This window comes from Stegodyphus dumicola, chromosome 8 (assembly GCF_044657685.1).
Source record: "Stegodyphus dumicola isolate Sdum_Otavi_A_Nest chromosome 8, ASM4465768v1".
NCBI classification, from domain to species: domain Eukaryota; kingdom Metazoa; phylum Arthropoda; class Arachnida; order Araneae; family Eresidae; genus Stegodyphus; species Stegodyphus dumicola.
Window position 1 is genome coordinate 490,258 of NC_140775.1, and position 22,928 is coordinate 513,185.

The 22,928-nt window shown below is 31.4% G+C and overlaps 2 protein-coding genes across 14 annotated transcripts in view; one reads left to right on the top strand and one right to left on the bottom strand.

Annotated features, from left to right (window-relative positions):
• LOC118204256 (acyl carrier protein, mitochondrial-like) overlaps positions 1-14,037 on the top strand; it is a 50,411-nt gene extending 36,374 nt beyond the window's left edge. Inside the window, exons 6-7 of the transcript XR_015042431.1 lie at positions 632-777; positions 12,463-14,037. The gene's annotated coding sequence lies outside the window, so the exon portion shown is untranslated. The remainder of the gene's footprint in view (positions 1-631; positions 778-12,462) is intronic.
• Positions 1-22,928, bottom strand: part of PGS1 (Phosphatidylglycerophosphate synthase 1) — a 134,149-nt gene that overhangs the window by 4,083 nt on the left and 107,138 nt on the right. For all 13 annotated transcript variants that reach the window (XM_085821494.1, XM_085821490.1, XM_085821485.1 and 10 more), the window contains 3 exons: positions 19,940-20,262; positions 7,495-7,720; positions 5,432-5,514 (listed from right to left, as the gene is read on the bottom strand). In XM_085821494.1, coding sequence (XP_085677620.1) covers positions 5,432-5,514; positions 7,495-7,720; positions 19,940-20,262 — 632 coding nt within the window. The remainder of the gene's footprint in view (positions 1-5,431; positions 5,515-7,494; positions 7,721-19,939; positions 20,263-22,928) is intronic.

Sequence of the window (22,928 nt, forward strand, 5' to 3'; positions counted from 1 at the left end):
CAAATTACATAAGATGAGCAATTTAAAATTTCTAAATTTGACAGTCACTTTTCTGAAGTAAAAGTATCTTATACAAATTTACATTATCAAACTAAATATGCATAGCTACATTGGGTAATACCTATGTTTTTAGATGGTTCTTAAAATTATGTATTAATTATGTCACTATTTAAATTAAAAGTTTTATTAAAAGTATCTAAGAAAATTTCAGTTGTGTGAGAATGTTTTTTAATTAACTTGTCTAAGAAAAGCATTTTTCTTATTTCTAATTTTTTTTTTTTTTAAAAATCAGAGACCTATTTAAAAATTAAAATTTTGTGCACTTTTCTTATTAGCAAAATTGTTGTAGCCTGAAAGCTTAACTTATTTGATGCATTTTTTTAACTGGAACTCTGAGTTCAGTGACCAGTCATCCAAGAGATATTTAATCATGCAATCTTCAACAACTTAAATAAATGTAAACAGGAATTTCCTATAACAGAATTTTCATAAATGTATTGCAGATTATCAGTTAAATATTATGGTTTAAAACACAAATGAAAATAATTTTCTCCTGTGGATATTAATCTTTTGTGAAAATTAATTCCTACAAATGGCATGAGATGCATAACTCCTGTATATGATATTTTAGCCTTTGATGTGGCATAATGGCTTCTTAAAGGAATATGTTGGAAAGCAAAAATAAGTTATAGTTTAACATGACCATGAGCACAGACACGCATGCACCATTCAGACCAATTTATTCACGAAATAAGGTGGATGTACATGAATCATGTAGTAAGTATTTATTTTATTCTTTCTTTTGCCCTGTTTATCTCCACTGTGTTCAAATAGACTTAAAGAAGCAGAAAATTACTTTTAAGTACTCTAACATAAAATACTGATCATCATTTATAATAAATTGTTTGATTGCACTGTGTTTAATTTTTTGCATTTATTTATATATTGGTTTCATTAGACTGTTTTTAAAATTTAATTTTTCTATACATACATACATAACTCTATGATAAAATATTAAAAATTACTATTATTGTATAATTTGCATTATTATATCATTACAATGAATTCTAATATAATCATAATTACAATTTTTTATAATTTTAAAAGAAATATTTATTATAATTATAGCATAAATTAATAACTATTATACAGTCAAAAGTCGTTAATTCGGACACCCATAATCCGGAATGATCTATAATCCAGACTTCAAAGCTAAAATCTTTCTGCGCATGCGCCTCGTTGACACATGCGCATAGGCGTTTACGCGTGCGCGTAAGACCTTTACGCTCATATGCGTATGCGCAAGTGCAGAATACGTTTTCGCGTGCGCGTTTAACGTATAACGGACGGTTTAAGCTAAAATTATACAATTATCTATTTCAGTTAATGTTGATGCTTGCGTTATTCCTTAAACTTCGAATTGGATGCAGCTTATTATTTTTTGCAGACTGTAAGAGCAATTTTATAAAAGTAAACTTGAACTTTCGATTATGTCAATTTCCGATTCTGAAGCTCCCAAAGGATCTACAAAACGAAAGTATGTCTCGATGTCCGTCAAACAAAAAGTGGAATTGCTGCAAAATATGGATAAAGACATGAAGAAGGTGACAGAGAGGTTAGTGAAAACGAAAAAATTTCGATTGACAAGTTAGTCAGTATTCTCGGCACAGCAATTACGGGACTTGAACAGCAGAGCTTTTTAACTGAACAAGAAATTATGTCTGTTTATAGAATTAAAGAGAAAGTATTATCACATAAAACGAAACAACTTACATTGAAAGAAATGTTTAATAAAGTAAACAAATAAATATTAAGCTTCTTTTTTTGTAAATTTTGATACCCTTTAGATCATAATTGTTCTTTATTTCCTAAAATACGGTTTCATATTTTTAATTTTAGAATTTGTGCATGCCATCTTACGAGATTTAAACTGATGATCTATAATCCGGAATCGCCGAAGTCCCGACGAGTCCGGATTAACGACTTTTGACTGTATATATTTTATCTTTCAGCTAAAATGCATGTACACTGTGCAAAAAATGGGACAGTTCTATATCTCCCATTCTACTGGGCTCATTGACGAAATTCAAATATAATTTTTCATGTCTCCAAAGCACGACTTAGGATATGTATTAGATTTATATATTGCATTGTTCTAATATAGGTATTTTGACACAAAATCGAACTTTTTCTGAAATAACATGCCAATTTTTTTCCATATTTCGATTCTACGGCTCAAATTATGCCAAACTCCCAAGTTTTGTAAAAATCGCATGAGTAGTTTTTAAAACATTAGCTCCTCAATGTTAATTGAATTTGGTGTATATTTACTAAACTTATTTGATTCTTCCTTTCACATTTCAAAATTTAGGTTCATTCCAAAAAAAATTCGCCCATTCTTAATGATTTATTTTAAAAATTTGTATTTTTAAATAATTGTTATAAATTTTTTGAAAAAAATTTGAAATATAAGCTATAAAATTTTTACAATCGTCTTAAAGTAGATGTATTTCTAAGCATACATGAAAAAATTAAGAATTTTTTATTCAAAATTTCCAAAGATATATGTGAATTTATATACTGACGCATTTTGAAATTTGGCATATTTTTTTAAAGTGATAACAACAACAAATGTGGTTTAGGCACTTAGGTAAAATTATTTGAAAATAGGAACGATATGACTTTTTTTTCGCTTAGTACAATGTTTAAAAAGGGAAAGGAAAGTAGATTGCCATATATTAAGAAGTTCAGCAAGTAATTTATTCTTGGTGCAAACTGAAAAAAATGCACCAAGATAACTTTTTGAATTCATAAATTTCGCACCAAATTTTATAAAATTTACTATTTATGCATAATTTGAGTTGTAGAACCAGAATATGGAAAAGAATTGGCATGTCATTTTAGAAAAAGTCCGATTTTGAGTCAAAATACCTATATTAGAACAATGCTATTTATAAATCTAATATATAGCCTAAGTCACGCTTTCGAGACATGAAAGACTCAATTTGAATTTCGTCAATCGGCCCAGTAGAACGGGAGATATAGAACTGTACCTTTTTTTTTTTTTTGCACACTGCACATTAATACTACATATCGAAAAAGTATATTTCTTAATAATTAGTTATAATAATCAAATGATAATAAATTATTATTTTAGTTCAGGGGTGGCCAAGCTTCTTGATTATTTTTCAAAATTTGAAATTTTTCACAAGCCACAATTAAATACATATTTAAAAGGTATGCAAAAAAAGGTATTCAATTTTTTTTTACAGAAATTATATTTATTGAAAACATATAAATAAAAGTACATAATATGTGTATTGAATTTAAATATTAAAAATTAAACACATTTATTTTACTTCTTGATAATTCTTTAAAATTTGGTGAATAATTGATGACAGCACTTCTCAGTAATTCTTTGAGATGCTGGTTAGTTAATTCTAATCGGTGTTTGGATTTCATGAACTTTAAAGTGGAATAAAATGATTCACATAAGTACGTTGTTCCGAATATTGAAATAATTTGACAAGCAGCCTTTTTTAATTCAGGATACTTCGATTCCGCTATAAATTTCCAAAATTCAGTAATCAGCATTGATTTATATTTATTTGTAGAGCTTGATCTTCCTGCATCTCTATTCATTCTAATTCTCCAGATGCTTTTTGGGTCATAATTATATTGGAAATGGAACACTCACCTTGCATTATGTTAATTTCAAATGGATTAAAAAAAATCATATTGGCAAATGTCTCATTAAATTAATAAGGGAAGATCCCTGCTGATTGCTTGTTTTTTTTTCTGGGGGGGAGAACTACATAAAGAATACTTCCAAAAATATTTCTATTAATTTTAATGATCTTATTTTTAAAAGTAAGTAATGAAATGTGTACTGTTCATGTAAAATTCATTTATTATGAAACAATTTTTCAACAGTTTTGACTGCTAAGCAGTGCAGAAATTCAGCTTTGTTTCTAGACAGTTCTACAGAGGGAATTCACACATTTTTGTAACGATTTTGATTTTCTTTATAAATTTAAATATTAATTTAAACATAAAAAGTCACTGCCATCAAATAAGGTTTAATTATCATCTGCAGCATTAAAAATATTCTTTTCTTTAAAAAGTTGCTGAAAAATAAACAATGGATCGAAGGACATATTTTTGCGCTGTCCGAAGAAATACTCTTATTCAAATATTAAAAAGATGTGAAAAATATGGTTTTAATATTTCTACACATAAAATAAGTGGCATAATTAATATGAAAGGACAGAAACGTCAGAGTTTACATCTGACTGGGAAAAAGACAAAAAATGCATACCAAACAAAGGTAACCTCTAATTAAATCTAAAGTCGCATCTCTTGTTTTAAAGGAAAATCCAGCCCCCCCCCCAACATCTTTTAGTATCTCTGTAGGAACTATGAACAAAATTATAAAATGTGATTTAAAGCTAATCAAAACAAAGAAACACGATCTTCATCGCCTAACGCCAAAATATATTTCTCAGTTTAAGACTATGTGCAGATTGCTGTATGAAAATTATTTGGCAGGTGAAAAATAGAAATGTCTAGTTACAAGTGATGAGACTTGGATATACATATCTGACTGCAATAGAAAAAGATTGATTTACTACCAAAAAATAGGAGGAAAAGACTTAATATGTTGGTTTAGAGAAAACAAGGAAAGTTTTATGATTATTACTAGATTCTCTTATTACGGAAAACTTAAAATAAGTAGAAAAAATGTCAAAATTAATTCGGATTACTATCAGAAATATGTTTTAACACCTATTTTTAAAGAAGAAATTCCATCTTTTTATCCAAACAATCTTAACTGTGTTAAGTTCCATCATGATAAGGCTCCAAAGCCATACCTCTAAATCTACAGCTCTATTTTTTTTAAAAAATGAGAAATGAAACCGGAATTGATGCTGTTCCCCTTTAAATGCATCCCACCCAAGTCCCATGATGTGTCTCCTATGGATTACTGCGCATTTGGACTTTTAAAACAAACATAAGCGGCATTCCAAAACATTGGATGGACTCTGGAAGATTGTGAAGGAGGAGAGGAATATAACCAACCTTGATGTTTTAAGAAAAGAATTTTTATCTTGGAAGTCAAGATGTAATATTGAACACATTAGAAAGTAAAATTCTAAGGTTTGGTCATATATAAATCTTTGCAAAATCGTTACAAAAATGTATGAATGTAAATGTTTTGGAAAAATGCTAGCCTAGGTTGAACTATCTAAATATATTAGAAACAAAGGAAATTCATGTCAGATAGAATATACTTAAAGAAACACACTCACAGAGAAAATAAGCAGTTTAAAAATTTCAACAGTATAAATTTCATATAAAACGCCTTCATACCACATGGCATAATTTGTAACTCAATGTTTCTTAAATACTAAATATAAGAATCCAATCTTACTTCATGTAGCTGCATTTGTAAATCCTTATTTTCTGTTACTATTGCTACTTGAGCTTCAAGATCTTTGTATACAGATCTATAGCCTATTAAAAAGATTAAAAATTTAAATTAATTGCTTTTCATAATATGCAGCATAACATTTTAAAATTTTCAGTTGATCACTCTCTCTCTATATATATCTATATATTATCATACACACACATATATATATATGTATATATATATATAAAGTTTACATAGATATTGATAAATATTGGTGAACTGTAAATTTGTAGAAAATTATTTTAATTGGAAATAAAAATATTTTAAAATTGTGTATCTAAAAACAGAAATTATAACAGATTTTACTAAGGTTCAAAGAAAATCATGGGTCATTTGTTATGAAATTACATCATTATAATCTCTTGGATTTCACTTTAGCAATGCCTTAAAATCAAACACTTTCTATTAATATATAAAGTAATGAATGAATTAACTCAAATCAATAGAAATATTAAATTTAATTAATCTGCTTATCATGCTTTTTAAAAACTGATACCTATATATAATCTACATTGTAAAATTTATAACTCTGTTCTTAACAGCAACGTGTAGACAGACAGATTATGTATTCTAAGTAAAATAGAAAAATGACATCATAAATTTTAATATATTTAAAGTTATGTTATTTTAATACACATGTAAAATATTTTGTATTTAAATACTCTTGATAAAAATATTAGCAGAAGAAATTAATAGAAAAATTTAACATTTGTGCTAAAGAGTAACATCATATGAATATAAATATGATTATATTTATGATCATATTTAAGAAAGCTGTTAAAATTTACTTAGATATATTTTTATGACTATTTTTCAGTAAGTAAATTTCAATACTACAGAAAGAAAAGGTATTGCTCCAACTGGCAATTTACTGAATTTCATTAGTTAGTTATACTAATGGTGCCACCATTTTTTCAGACTATTTTGTTTTTAAAATGCCATTTTCAAATTTTTATTATAAATTTACTCTCAAATAAATTTCACGTTTACATTACAAAGAGTTGAAATAAGAAACAAGTGAAATATCTGTTATTTTAAGTGGCAACAGTCCATAATTTATCTCTCTTAAATTCATTATCTTATTTCATGTAGACTTATACAGTACAAAGTCTTTAATCCACATATCCATAAGCCGAAATGAACTATAATAAAGACCTCAAAGCTACAAAATTTCTGCGCATGCGCATAATACCTTTACGCATGCGTTTCCGCAAGCGCAAAATACGTTTATGCTTTGTAATGTATAACGGACGGTATAAGCTAGGCTAAAATTATCTAATTATCTATTTCAGTTAATGTTGCAGATTGTGTTGTTCCTTAATCTTTTAATTGGATCTGACTTGTTATTTTTTGCAGACTGTTAGAGCGATTTTATAAAAAGTAAGCTTGAACTTTCGATTATGTCAAAAAGAGTTTCTGATTCTGGAGCTGCCAAAGGATCTACAAAGCGAAACCATGTTTCGATGTCCATCAAACAAAAAGTAGAATTGCTGCAAAAAATGGATAAAGGCATGAAGAAAGTGACAGAGAGGTTAGTGAAAATGAAAAAATTTCAATTGACAAGTTAGTTGGTATTCTCGGCACAGCAATTACAGGACTTGAACAGCTGAACAAGAAATTATGTATGTTTATAGAATTAAAGAGAAAGTATTAGCACATAAAACGAAGCAACTTAAACAATTTACATTGAAAGAAATGTTTAATAAAGTAAACAAATAAATATTAAGTTTTTTTTGTAAATTTTGATACCCTTTAGTTCATTAATTGCTCTTTATTTCATAAATTATGGTTTCATATTTTTAATTTTATAATTTCTGTATGCCATCTTACCAGATTTAAAATTGATGACCTATAATCCTGAAAAACCCCTAATCCGGAATCGAAGTCCCGAGGAGTCCGGATTAAAGACTTTGTACTGTATATGATAATTCAGCACTGTTAATGATACATCTTTTAAGTTCTTTACCAGTTTATTTAATTTGCAATGTTATTTTTCAACAAGTACTTAGCTGATAACTCACCAAAATTAGGAGAACCAATGAAAGTTACGGAAGGTAAATTTTCTTTCGGCTTGTAATACCATAATCCTTTTACATGAAATGTCCAATCAGATCTTTCATATTCACGAAGCTCTATTCTATTCTGCTGTCCAAAGTTCAAAACTTTAGAAAAGAAAGTTTTGGCAATATATGTGTAGGCCATTGGTATTGCACCAGATACACCTTTTGCTCCATAGAAACCATTTACCTTAAATATCAGTCAAAAGTTAGTCAAAAGTAAGTATTACAATTCAGTTATTAGTTAAAATTGAAACTATGATTTCAAAATAACCCCTGTTTTACCACTATTTAAAAACACAGTACCACCTATGTACGAGGATTGTAAATTAAATAATGGCAACTTAACCTTGAAACTCGCAGAAGGGCGGGCATGTGCAAATAGGATACGGGAGCGGTGAGGTGGCGCTGTTGTTGATGTGTAGAGTGCAAAACACAGTCAATCTGCTTAGAAGGGTAGTTATTGTGTGGCGTTAAAGTGAGGAGTTTCGTTTCTATTGCTCTAAAGCATGTTTTCAAAAGGTGATCGGTGGTCGTGGCTTAAAATCGAGGTTGCCCGTGGCAAAAATACAACAGAATGCTGTTGAAGCTTAGTGGAAGCCTGTGGCCCAAATGCTTTACCGTATAGGACAGTAGCACGATGGGTTCAAGCATTTCATTCGGGTCAGAATGAGACTGCGTATTTGCAACTCACAGGTCAGCCCTCCATTCCTCTAGAGCAGATTCACATCCTGGGCGGTCTCCTTACCATAGAACGCCGATGGACTGTCCGAGAATTATCCTTAGAGGTTGGTCTGAGTCAAACGGTGTGGCACATAATGAAGAAATCTCTCAACATGAGGAAAATTGCTTCCTGCTGGGTTCCACATTGACTAACCAAAATACAGAAATGGCACCGGTATGCACTGGCTGGCACCCACTTGGAGAGAAAGTGCAATGAAGAAGACGCATTTCTGCAGAGTATTGTCGCCATTGATGAGACATGGGCACGAGCCTATGAGCCTGAATTAATGTGTCAATCAAATGAATGATATCACCAAGGTTTATCACGTCCACAGAAATTTCGACAGGAACCCAGTTGGATGAAGGTTATGCTGATTATGGCATACAACTGGGACAGTGTGATTCTTACACATGCTGTAGCTGAAGGACAAACTGTTAACACAGATTACTATTGCCGATTTCTAGAGCACCATCTACGTCTGGCTATGCGGCGCAAATGTCCACGTTTATTTCACAACAATCTCCCTATCATATTGCATAACAATGCTCATTGCCATATCGCAAACAATGTCACTCTCCTTTTGTGACGGTGGCAGTGGGAAATCCTGGAACACCCTCCCTACTCACCCGACATGAGTCTTTGTGACTTCGATCTGTTTCTGAAGTTGAAGGAACCCCTCCGAGGTCACCGATTTCATGATGTTTCATCTGTACTCTACGTAGTAGGGCGCTCGGTCGCTCACATCAACAATCAATACATTGCCACTGGTCTACAACAGCTTCCCGACACTTGGCAAAAGGTTATAAGTTTTGCTGGTGATTACATAGAAGGAATGCAATGCAATTGTACTTGTATGTTCATTAAAAATTGATGTATACCTATGTTGCCATTACTTAATTTACAGCCCTCGTACATTATGATAAATACTGTATAATACAGGTGACTAGTGCATAGTTATTATTGCATTTCTTTAATTAAATATGTTAAAAGTTCTGTGAACAGAATATGTTAGCACAGACAGAAAACAGAAATTTCAAGATATGAAATCATATCAGTCATTTATTTTGAGGCATTTAATGAGTTCTGCCCAGAAAGGTTCAGCAAAATTTAAATCTGACAAAAATAAAGAACAACAAAGAACTCAAAAGTGAGTGAAATGCTCTCATTCTGTACCATTTCTGCATGGTGGGGTTGTATTTTCAATATAAATCATCATGATTGAAAAAATGGCAAGATTCATATAGTCTGCTGTGAGATCTGCATTAGTCACTCCTACCAAGAAAAACCCCAGTTGCATGAAATGCCTTTAACCCTTTCGTGACAGCATACATTTAAGAAGCTCGTGCAGAACAGAAGGGAATCAAAGGCAGTCACCATACAGGATGTGGGTTTTGCATCGCTAAGCATAATTTTGTAAAAAAAATCAGGAAAAAAGTTTCACTTCTAGCATCATTATTTTTGGTATCATTTTGAATTATTACTTGAGCTCTTATATATGTTAAAATTAGCATTTAATAACCTTTTTTCTTTATTTTACAAGAAAATATATTTTAAAAATTGCTTATCTTGTAAAATAATTTTCAGAAGCGCTATTCAAATTATTCCAAAGTTTTAATTGATAAAATCCATCAATAAAGTTTAAAATTAATAAAAACAATACAATAAAGACTATTTACAGGAAGAAGTAACAAAATTAAAAATGAAATCTGAGTGTGGTAAATCTCGAAGCACGGAGAAGTATCACTTTCTAACTCTTAGAAAAATATTACTTTCTAACTCTTTAGGAAATGAATCATCACTCTCTGTGTTAGTAAATGGCTCATTAACCATACGAGTGTATTCATCCTCTGAAAAATAGCGCCTTCACGCCATAATAGACTGGAGGTGAGGCTTTCCAAAATAAAAAGACAACCAGAAATATGTCTGAAGGCAATGCAAAACGTAACAGAGCTCCACATAGTAACCCTACAAGACCATACATGGTAAAGGAAAAAATAGAATGAGGCGATTTAAGGAGCCCACCTTGTTTATGCTTTCCCTCCCCCCACCTTCGCAGCAGTTGATACCAAAGTCAGGCAGAAAAACTCAAGGTCAGGAACCTAAAACTGTGTTCATTTCAAAAGTAATGGACATAGGATGCCATCTAGTGGTCTTCAGAAAAATGTTCCCGCTTAAAATGCATATACGCATCACCCATCCTCTGAATGCAATCTCTAGTGATGCGTGGATGGGATGCCCGGCTGTAAGAGACATTCTTAGGGAATGTGTATATGAGACGTCCATTGTGATAATTGTTGATAATTCTACTGCTACTACATGCAGATTAGTTAAAGACATAAAAGCTTTGATGGGAATATAAGAATAGTACAATTCAATCACTTTTAAACCCAAATATGCATAATTTACCAACATATAAAACTTAGCTCACCGAGGTAGGTAACATAGTGGATATATACATATACAGTGAAATATGTTTAACATGAAAACTTTTAAGATGAAATATCGGTTAACATGAAATAATACAATCCCAACAAACTACTATGTATTTTCATGCATTTCGTTTCTCTTAACACAAAAGTATAGCTTTTCTAAGGATGAAGAAAATACGGACAACATCGGGCGGCGAGATTTAAGAGGGGTGTGACATGAAAGAGAGGTGGTTTAACACGTTTCGTAGAAAGGAAGCTAACTTGGCTTTGAAATACCCTCAGAATAGTCATCGACAAGAGCCAGTTCTGTAAATCTAAGCTACTTTGACCTTTCACTCCTATAAATGCTACACAAACATCTAATCTCTCATCAGTTGGCTTTGGAATTCGGTGACAAGTACATCACAGTGTGAGTAAAAATCAGTCAGTTTGATATGTTGCACCGTGCATGTCTCTGTCTCTTCATATATTGCACTCTGCATGGAATTCAGTGATTCCAAGCACGAATGAAAATTGTTTTCGTCATGCACGATTCTGAAAGTATCAGATTCTTTGGTGCCAAAAGAAATGGAGAAGAAGGATATTGAAACTGAGCCAACATTTAAAGAAATGTTTGAGAAAGTTTCTGTATTAGTGGACTGTCCTACTGTATTATCCAAAGAATCCGCTGCAGTAGTTGATGATAATGTGTGTACAGCCCCAGTTAATGGCAGACTAAGACATTTTGGAGTTTGTTCAAAGCTAAAAAAATATCATTGATGCAGATTCCGACAACAAAAATGAAATGAATGATGCAGCTCCTGTTCTTACGTCATCCGAAATGAGGAACATCATAAAACGTATGTGCAGTTATTTAGACCACATTCCAATGGTGAAATGAAAAACAAAATCGATAGCATTGAACAATTTGTTAACAATTTGATGCTAAAAAAGACAGTGCAAAGAAAAATATCAGATTGTTTTCCAAAAGTTCTGTTTTCCAAAAACTTGAAAATTTTGAATTAAATTTCATTAAGTTATTGTGGATGTTTCTGTTTCATTGATTTTTATTAATTACATGCTTATATGCATATCTGTATAAATAAAATGTACTCTAATAAACTTAATTTTGTTGAATACATGTTTTTATTTTTCTTTTCTTTTAACATGAAAAAATACTTCAGTTCCCTCAGTTTTGTGTTAAACGATTTTCACTGTATATATACAAATATTTATATACTTTTGGTGAGGCTGATTGCAACCAAAAAGGGAGGTGCACATCTACATGTTATAGCCATGTACAAAATTTCAACGTTCTGAGGCTACTCGTTTTTTGAGTTATATAAGATACATACATATGTACAGATGTCATGAAAAAATTCTCTTCTAAATCCATTTCACAATCTTTTTTGGGGAAAAGAGTCCTCTATTCTGTCTGTACATACAAGCTGTAACACAAAAACTTCGGTCAAATAAAATCGAGAGCAGTCAAAATGAATACTTTCATCAAACTATACCCAAAATTTTTCACGATTACAATACTTCCTTTGCTTCGTACAAGAAAGTAAAGATGAATCATTAAAAAGTCTTGATGCTGCCAAATAACATATTACTCATTGTTTTTGTAATTTATCTATTTATTTATTATGTAAAAATTACAAATGTAAAACTGATATTATTTCTACAGAAAAGCAGAAGAAATAATAATATAAACAGAAAAGAAATTCATGATTTTTTTCTGTTTACATTACTATTTCTTCCACTTTCCTGTAGACATATTATTCATTTTCATTCATTTAGAAAAGAAGATGGCGGATCGGAGGATGCCTTCACTGGATTTTTCTTCTGCCCATCCAACCTCTTTGGAGGCAATGGCACCCCTTTTTCCAATATACATGCAAATGCAGTAGCCAGATATAGACTTTGGACTCATACTTTTAAGAAGACGCTTTGACTTTTAAGAAGTGCCCGACTTTTGCCGCAAATATATTGAAACTTGGAATGGTACCACTTATTGACCCACTGCAGATGGATTTGAGCAGTGGCGACTAGTAATTAGCACTGTGGAACTGCAGCACCCCCTATTACCACTTATTATTATTTTTAACATTTAATATAGTCTTTAATTCTTTCTTTATACTTTTACAATACATAATCCTTAAGCTTAATGTCAGTAGCCATCTCCCAGTTAGTCAAAAAGGTAGGAAATTCTTTGTTCGGAACTGCGCGCTTCACACAGTGACGTGGTGTTTAGCCGTTCTGCGCATGCGCACACAGAAAGCAGCATACGAGCCAGGGAGAGAGAAGAGCACTGTTGCTCTTGCAGTGCCAAAATTCTGGCGTGTTGTTGGAAACATGATTTGTTTTTACTTTGCGCATGTGGTATTCCTTCAAAAGGTGGAACTTCATCATACGGACCATAAACAAAGCTCATGAAAATTTGCAACCTTTAAAAAATTGCCTTACTGACAACATCAAATGCAGATCAAACTATTGCAAAAGCAACAGGAATTTTAAAATATCTAAATGATGATAATTTCAAGTTTTGGTTAGAGCTTTTTATCAGAATATGCCTCATGTACAAATAATATACCACTAAATGCAATCCAGAGAAATTAGTGTACTTAAAATTAATGAATATATAACAAATTTCAAAACTGCTATTTTAGAATTAAGAAACTGAAAGTATTGTGAGAATTTTCAAAGACACTGATGGCAGAAGCTAAGGAAATATGTGACTTTATAACTATGTATTGATATAATGCACAGATATTCTTCCACTAAACACTTAGCTGCTAAATTGTTTAACAAGAAATGCTTAGTTTTAGGAATAAACATTCTACAGAAGAAATAGTACTGACCACTGAAGCATATCCAATGATTGACAATTAAAAGCTTGAAATTGAACTGAAAGTATTCTATTGTAGGTCTGATATCCATAAATACTGCAAATTAATTGAGCTACTGAAATTTATCTTCTAAATAATCTAGATGATGTTCTTGGTGAAATTACGAAACTGATAAAAATTCTCTTGAGAGTTCCCATGACTACATTAGAGGCAGAACGCTGCTTTTCAACATTGAAAAAAATGAAAACTTTTCTAAGAAGGAACTAAGAACTATTCTTCACTAGGAATTCGGAAAGACTAAATTCACTTGCTTTGCTTTCAATAAAGAAAAATTTCCTCAGTTGTCAGAGATCAAGGAGAAAATTATTAATCTTTTAGTGCAAATTAAAACAAGAAGAATGGATTTCATTTTTAAATGAATATATAAAGATTGAACTGTAACAATTTAGGTTAAAGTAATTAAGAAATTTTTAATTTTTTTTTGTACGATTTCATGAAGTTTTAAAATAAATTTTCTTTTTATGCATGTTTGTTTCCTTTTACACAATTTTAAAACACAAGTTAAATTTTTTTGGAACAGCACCCCCACTTATTTTAGCTACGAGCTGCCACTGGATTTGAGGCCCTGAATCTAGCAGCCACAGTCGTCCCGACCTTTGGGAAGGTCTGACCCTGGAACTGTGTTTTAAATCATATCTTCTCACTCCTAATCCATGGACATGAGAACAACAACATGATATAAAAAATTATCTAATAACACAAACAAAAGAAGTTCATAGTTCAAGGATAATTAAAAAACACACAGTATAATATTAAATTATTCATAAGTAGTAATGAAAAAAAAAATTGGTGAAATACAACAATATTTTACAGAAAATTATTTAATCAATAAACCATTTTATCTGAAAATATTACCCCTGAAAATTACAATAAAAGCCATTAGTTTGTAGGGATTTATATTTATTTTAACTAACAAGTTAAAGTTTAATTTAAAAACTTTCCTACCTTCATTTCCTCAATTGTCAGTGCCAAAATATTTAATTCTTATTGCGCGCGTTAAATAATGCAAATTTCTACTTTGAAGAAAGTATTTAAAAGCTGAGTTTCGGTAGGAGAAAAGAGAGTTAGGCTATAACTGCCTCCTCTGCCATAGATATGTTTGCTTATTACTAGTTCACGTGGCTTAACTGCATTTACTTGCTGCCACAAGCTTTGAAAGGGGTTTAAGTTATGATATCTCACTGAGCACTAAGGGTTACTTTTATCACTTGTTAATATCTTCCACTTTTAGTTTCATTATCTGATTTTCAGTTACCGCCCAAGCAGAGGCGAAGTTTGTTAGTATCGAGTTGACACATTGTAAATTTTAAGGAACTAATAAAGGGTACTTTAACCTTTCAGAGTACTTCTGTATGAAAGACTGAAGACGTAGGACTACGCCTTCAGTCTTTCATACAGAAGTGCACCTGCTGCACTCTAGTAGTTCTTCAAACATACGCAATTATAATAACATTTGAGAACCATCCAAGCTATATAAAATTAACTCATTTAATTGGTTCCTTCAGAAAAAGTTTATTGGCTTGTCACAGGGTTAACATATTAGTAATAATTAATATAAAAAACAGAACTTTTATTGAATTAACAAAAATTATTATAGAAAATGCAGTTGCACTACAATGCCACTAGGACTATATGTCTTGATTTATTTTTGATGATAGTTAAATCAATGAAATACATACAGTAAAAAGTCCAAAATCCGGACATCCAATATCTGCAAAGATTCAAAATCTGGATCACCAGCAAACGTTTTTCTTTAAAACTTTTTTTATGCTTGTAAATTTGATGTTTTTTCAAAATAAAATATGAAGAGAAACCCATTTCTTAATTTCACCTCGGCACTGACACCAACCTCAGGAATGATTATTATTTTTTGCTTTCATCACTGTATGACTATCAACAACTCCAGCTTGAGAAACGACAGCAACAACAATGCAATGATGTCTAAACAAATTTGTTAAATATTAGTATAAGAATATAATAGAGCATGGTAACCTTTTTTGTTGACATCATGCTTGGTGCAGATTACAGCTAACTCTACTGCGAAGTGAGTTGACCAGGTGAACTTTAACAGAAATTTCTTTCCATATACAAAAAAATAGATTTTGTAAATGATACCTCATAGCCATATACATTTAGAGTTGCTGAGTTGAGAATAACTGATTTGTTATCCAGGATTGGTGCCACTGTACCAAACGGCAGAAATTTCAGGGAGGCAAAACTTTCAGAATTTAGTGAAGCACCGAGAAATATGGAATGGCAAGATTATTAGAATTTAGGGAGGTGCAAGGCAGCACAATTTCAAAGCTACAAGGATTGCATTAGGCAACAAAATACGCAGTGCCAGTCATAGATAAGCCTTATATGTGTAAGCAGAAATTTATTTATTTGAGACTCGGATAAGCCTTAAGCATGCATGGGAAACAGGTGTCAGTACAATAAATAACTAATATAATTCAAGCTTAACCTCATCAGTGTGAGACAAAAGCAACACATAATTTATCAAAGCATGTCTTTCGTTGCTAATTTCATTTGCTAATACTATAATTTGCTCATGTTTTATTGCTAATAGTGTACAGCGGACACCAGGGCCGGCGGAAGCAGGCCTGCTAAACCTTTTTTGCAGGCTCCGATTGTCCGACGGCACACAGCTATTTTTTTTTAATGCAAAAGAATGTGATGATCCAAGCATGGAATTAAATGAATGTGAAGTTAAAGATTATTCAGATAATTTGATGGATGAGACTGGCATAAATGAAAATTCATTTCTTCATATTGATTTTGATGATTCTGAAAAGTGGCAACTCTTAGTGACAAAGTGAGAATGACTTTTTCTGAAATGGGGCCTATTCAAAAGAAAGGTTTAATGTAGTTCAACAGGACATTCAAGAGCCCCCCAAGCCTTCGGGCTCCTATGCAACAGCATTCTTTACATACCCTTATTTACGCCACTGAAGACATCACAACCCACAGTTCCAAATGATTTCACTCTTCTTTGCAGGTAGCCATTTCTGAGAAGGCTTGTCCAAAAACAATGATTATGCTCTCAGAAATGCTGATCACTTTTAGAAGTAGTTTTCTTCGGGAGCTAGTTATGATGAGTGGGTTCTCTGTATATGAATTAGTGAGCAACTAAATGATATAGGTCAAGTAGCAACCACATTAATATTCTCTACAAACCACTTTGGATTACTTAATAACAGCAAATCACGAGAGGGCTACCTACCTGAGTTCCATTTCAGTTTTAATCAGTAGCACCGTACAGAATGGAATTCTTAAGTCTTGTGTCTCTCATATTCTTCCCTGATCACCAACCTACTTTTAGATCAATAGATTTTCAGTACTCCTAATTCTTAAAAGATAACATCACAAACACCTGGCGTTTGATTCCCAGCTCAAGATTCATCTAGTCTTTGCTAACTACCCTACTGTCTAGGATAATTCCCTAAAATTAGTATTGCATACAAGCCTGTTGCAGTAAGTTTATTTTGTAAATTACTAAAAAATATCTTTCATTAGCCTAAAGAAAAGTTGAGTTATATTTCTTTATGTAACAGCAACTAGCTCACAAATGAAAAATTTTTTTAAATGCATTTAAATATTTAGATTAAGCTTAAAAATCATGAAGTTCACATGTACAAATGTTCATATTTCCTAAATTATGATAAATAATTTTTTTCAGAGCAAAGTAATTGTTAGTTAAAGTTATTTCGTACTTTCAGTTTGGCTGCGGACCACCTACAACTAGCTCATGGACCACAGTTTGAGAATGCCTGTAAGAAAGGTTTAATGTATCCAAAAAGTAATAATGGACGTAAATTTAGTGATACATATTACAAGAGAAAAATGGAAAAGGGAGAATTAGTTCCCCGTTGGTGGCTATCATATTCAATGAGTACAAATTCTGTTTTTTGCTTCTGTTGCAAGGTATTTGCATCGATTGACAGTACTATCCTTGTAAAAGGCTATGATGATTGGATAAATGTATCTAAAAGTCTTGCATAGGCATGAGACTAGTAAAGCACATATGGAAATTTTCTTAAAGGGCAAAGAGCTTGAGAAAAATTTGAAAAATATAATAACAGTTGATTCCCAAATAAAAGAGATGTATGAAAATAAAAATAAAAAAAAAAAAAAAAAAAAAAAAAGATAAAATGTATTAGAAAGACTGACTGAGCTGTACCTAAAAGACAACAGAAACATCTTAAAATTAGTGGAACTGTTTACAAAGTTCTACCCAGTTATGGAATTTCACGTATAAAGAGTATTACGACCTAAAGGTAGCAACAGCAAAGTTTATTATCTAAGCAAAAATAGTCAAAATGAAATTATTGACAGTAGTATAAGAGAGAAAATCTTACTACCTCTTTGAAAAGCCCAGTATTATCCTATAATTTTAGATTGTACTCCAAATATTAGCAAAACTGAACAGATGAGTGTCGTCATACGTTTTGTCCTCCGCAATGATGGTGTGGCAGAAATCCAGGAGCATATTTTAGGCAAAGTTGATGATTCTACAGGTAATGAAAAGTGAGACAGTAATGGAAATGCTGAAAATGTGGAACATTCCCCTTGATGATATGAGAGGCCAGGGACATGACAACGGAACAAATATGAAAGGGTGTTTTATCTTCCTTGTGAAGCTCATAGCTTAAATTTAATGATTAATGATGCAGCAAAGGTGAGTGCAGATACAGTTAGTTTTTTTTTTTTTTCCGATAATTTATGAATTATACAGTTTCTTTTCTTCTACTCGGCGATGGGCAGTTCATTTGAAAAGCATTTCCTGTTTAACCTTAAAACCCTTAATAAAGCAAATTTGAAGTCATTCGATCTTTACGATATCAACTAAAAGAAATCTATAACACTCTTTTTGAAATATCCGAAGGTAAATGCTTTTCAAAAGAAGTGCAACATGAAATACAAAGTCTGTTTGAAAATCAGGAATTATAAATTTATTTGTTCCTTGATATTTTGACGATTTACTTAACAGAATTAATCCTATCACCAAACAATTGCAAGAAAGTGGTTTGAGTATTACACTGGCCTTTAAGGCAATAAGTAACTTGAAAATATTCACTGAAGAATACAGAAGTGAAGTATTCTTGAGAAAGCCAAAAAACTGAGTGAAAAAGTGCACAGCGATCCACAGTTTGAAACTTTTGAAGAAAACCAACGAAGGAAAAAGAAGTGTCACTTCAATTACAAGCATGCTGACGAATCCCCTTAATCTCCAGAAGAGAAGTTTAGTGTATATGTTTATTTTTAGAATTTTGGATAACGCTTGGGTATCATTAAAGGAAAGATTTGATGCAATGAAAAGTCACAGATAATTTTAGTTTTCTGGGTAATTTATCAGAAATCAATAATGCAAATTTGAAAAGAAAATGCAGTAAATTAGAAAAATGTTACAGTAGGGTGACAATAAATATATTAATGCAGAAACTTTACGACTAAATAGTAGCTTCGAAAGACATTTTTACAGCCAATATGAATGACTCATTCGATATTCTGAATTTTAACTGTGTCAAATAATTTATGCTTCCCAAACTTGAAGATCATATAGATAATAATACTTAGCATTCTTATTAGTGTTGCTAGTAACAAAAGACCATTCTCCAAATTAAAATTGATCAAGACATATTTACGATCAAGTATATTGCAGTAAAGACTCATAAATCTAGCTTTGATTGCCATTGAAAATGAAATCTGCCAAGAGCTAGATGCAAAAAAAATTATAGAAAAATTTGTAAATATGAAATGCAGAAAAATAAATTATTCTTGATAATTGTTAAAAAAATTTTTAACGGTTGCTTTCTTCAAAATTTCCTTCTCCTAGACAAAAATTTAAAAAATGGGGGGGGGGGGACTTTAGCTGTCTTGCAGGCGGGTGCTGGATGACCTTGCACCGGCACTGGTGGACACTAGGCAAGCTTTATAATGACAGCCGTGAATTTGAAGGTGCTCAGATATCGTAAACAAAAAACAAAATTTTCAGTTAATGGAGTTTCTAGAAAATTGTGGAGACGTGAAAATAAATGAAAATGATATAACAGAAGTTTTGCATTGAATCCCTTAAGGTCCCATTATTTTAGAAATCCCTATTTTATATTTTCAATTTTATAATTGCTACACACAATCTTACTAGATTTAAAGTGATGATCTAATATATGGAAAAATCCGGAATCACCAGAGTCCGGATCTTGGACTTTGTATTGCCAACAAAATTTCTAGAATCAAATATAAAATATAAATAACTGAAAAAAAAAAAATGTGTATCAAATTCTTTTAACAAAAATATTAGTATAAAAGTGTCTTTTAATATAGTTATTTATCAGTGGCTACAGGAGTGTAAAAATGTATAAACATACCTTTGGTGAAGCTACAAGAAGACTGTACAAAGCTGAAGACGATTTTAGAATAACATTCATATAATGGTTTGTCAAATTAAAATAACCAGATGCCAATTTGATACATGAGTGTGGTTCAGCAAATCGAAGAAATTTTTCTACTGCTTGTTCATCTTGTCTTATTCCAAAAGTATACATCTGAAGCAAAGGATATATGAAAGTGTCCTTCTTTTCTGAGTCAAATGTACAATTTTTCACACTGTTGTGCCATGCATTGGGTTTAGTAGGAAGTATGAATTTCTTCAGATAATTATGAGCTTTGGTAACAAATTCTTTGAAATTACCTATAAAAGAATTTTTGAAAATTCATTACAACTATTTTGAATATTCATACACATTCAAGTAGTAGAACCATTAGATTATTTTTAAATGATTCTAACAACTGTTGGATAGCATATGACAACATTCCATGTAATTATATTTTTATAGGTAATTAGCAATTTTATAACAAAAAAAAAATTTATATCCAACTTAATGCTGAAGTTATATATGTCTGTCTTCTCATATAGCATATGAGAAGACAGACATATATATCAAGATTCTTTATCATTGCAAGATATAAAATTTCAAGTATTGATTCTTATGCTATGATACTGGAATATAAAATAAAAATCCGGAAAAAAAGGTTATATAATGTTCTACATCTTCCCTATATTTGTCAGTAATGATATTATCTTATGGGATAAAAACTTATTCAGTTTCATAATTATGTTTAATAAAATTCAGAATTATAATTTTTAATGTAATTAAACATCATATAATCAAGGAGAATCTAGTGAAAGATGCAAAGTAATGGTCTTACTGATCTCCAGTATTTTAGAGAAAAGGCAGTATTAGTAATGATATGGCAGATGGCCTGACCAAACTTAGTTCTAACTTGATTTGGGCACATTCTCCTATTATTACTCTCTTTTTAAAAGACTCATTAAATCCTGCATAAATACAAATAAGAGAAATGACTTGGGAGAATTGGCTGGTAAGTCCAGGAGAATCTTATTTAAGAAATGGCATCATGAATTTTTGTCTAAAAGTGGTCATGACTAATTTCAAAGAACTTCTCCATATGGAATATGTTTGTCATTCTGACTGATGTGACTGGTGACCATCTTTACATTTGCCCAGCCTTAATCTCCTTTTTTGTGTCTGCAAAACATGTAAAATCCACTGAAAATATTCTTCACAAACAATATTCTATTTAATCTCTTTACATAAAAGTTTATTCTTGAAATATTTTAAGCTATTTTTCTAAAGTAAAAGCCTATACCTTTATTCAGTCTTGAAACTGTGTGTTTAATATTTATTCTTATATATGTGGTAATGCACTCCTACAACTCAACCTTCCTCCTTCCTGCACCTGGCAACCGCATCAGCAGCTAGATGACTCTCGAAGCTGTGTGATAAGTTGACTTCTGCGCGTGAGAGATGCTGCGACGGCAACGTGGTGAACGGATCTAAAAAACTATTACGTAGTAGCAAGAGACTTTAAAAACATTCCCACTTGGTGTGAGGATTACCACTATTGTGATGCCACCCCATGCTATGGAGCTAAACTTTTCATCTCTCTATGTTTCTTTTTTTTCCATTAAAATACTAAATCTTAACATTGGTATTCTTAAAAAAAAGTAGAAAGACACACACATGGGGGCTCGGCCCCGCGAACTCTTTCGACCTCTTTGAACTAAAATATGTTCTTCTCTTCAGCTTTTTAAATCCCCTAGACTACCACCGACTATAACTATCAATGATGGAATACTTTGGAAACCTATGGAATAATATCGCAAGATCCCAGTTGTCGTAATTCATCAGCACATAATTAGAGCTAATTTTATTTGATGAAGTAATGCTAATCAGGAAGTAATATTCTTTCAAGTTATTATGAATATTTGATGATGCCTTTTTATGAAGTTTATTTGATGAAGCGAAAGGTATTTGATGCTGATGAAAATTCATTTATTTTTGAATGATTACTACTTTGAAGAATTAACACTTCCGTTTTCGAATTTGATGTTGATGATAATTAATTAAACAGTTTTGATGAAGTTTAATTGAATATACTAAAGGTATTTGACTTTGATGAAAATCCATTACTGACTATTTACAGAATTGTGATGTATTAAAAAAAAAAAACGTTACTTTGAAGAATTACTTTCGTTTTTGAATTTGATGCACAAATTTCTTATTTCTTGTAATGTTTATATTTTACAAGGACTGTAGAATATTATTCGAAGTTAATAATTTTGATATCATATTTTAACGTGGAATTCTATTTTTCATTCTTAACATAGTCTTATAAGAAGATTTGTTTGAAGATATATTTTACCATTTGTTTGACTTTATGTTTACAATTTTCTTTATGATTTTTGAGTGTTTTAACATCATAATTATTGTGTAATATACTAAGAAGAATTAATATTATTTTGAAGAATATGAAAAATTAAGAGTATATTTTGGTATACTAATTTCTGAAACCAGAAAATTAATATTTGATGAAATCGAAACATACATATTTTGTGAATTTCATATTTGGTAAAAACAAAACTGATAAATAATGGCTACACTTAACGATTATCCCAACAATGCACAGTCATTAAACACTGCCAGTACAAAGCATATCAAGCTTTTACATCGTTTAGTTTTTGGCTCAGATGGTGATCGGCAGAATCGTGCTAGGTTACGCAATTTTTCTGGTTTTCCCAAACAATTTAACTTTGAAGATACGAAACAAAAAATTATCAAAGAATTTTCTCTCACAGATTTAATTGCCATATGTAACTTACTGCATTTAGAATTTTCCACCAATATTGAAAACTGTGCTAACAATATTCTTACGAATCTAGCTGATGTATCATTATTAAAATCAGATTCCGCTGACTACAGCGACCTTGAAGAAGTAGCTTTGGTGCAAAGTTCACCCTCGACGCGTAGCGTCGCCCAAACGAACATTAATCAC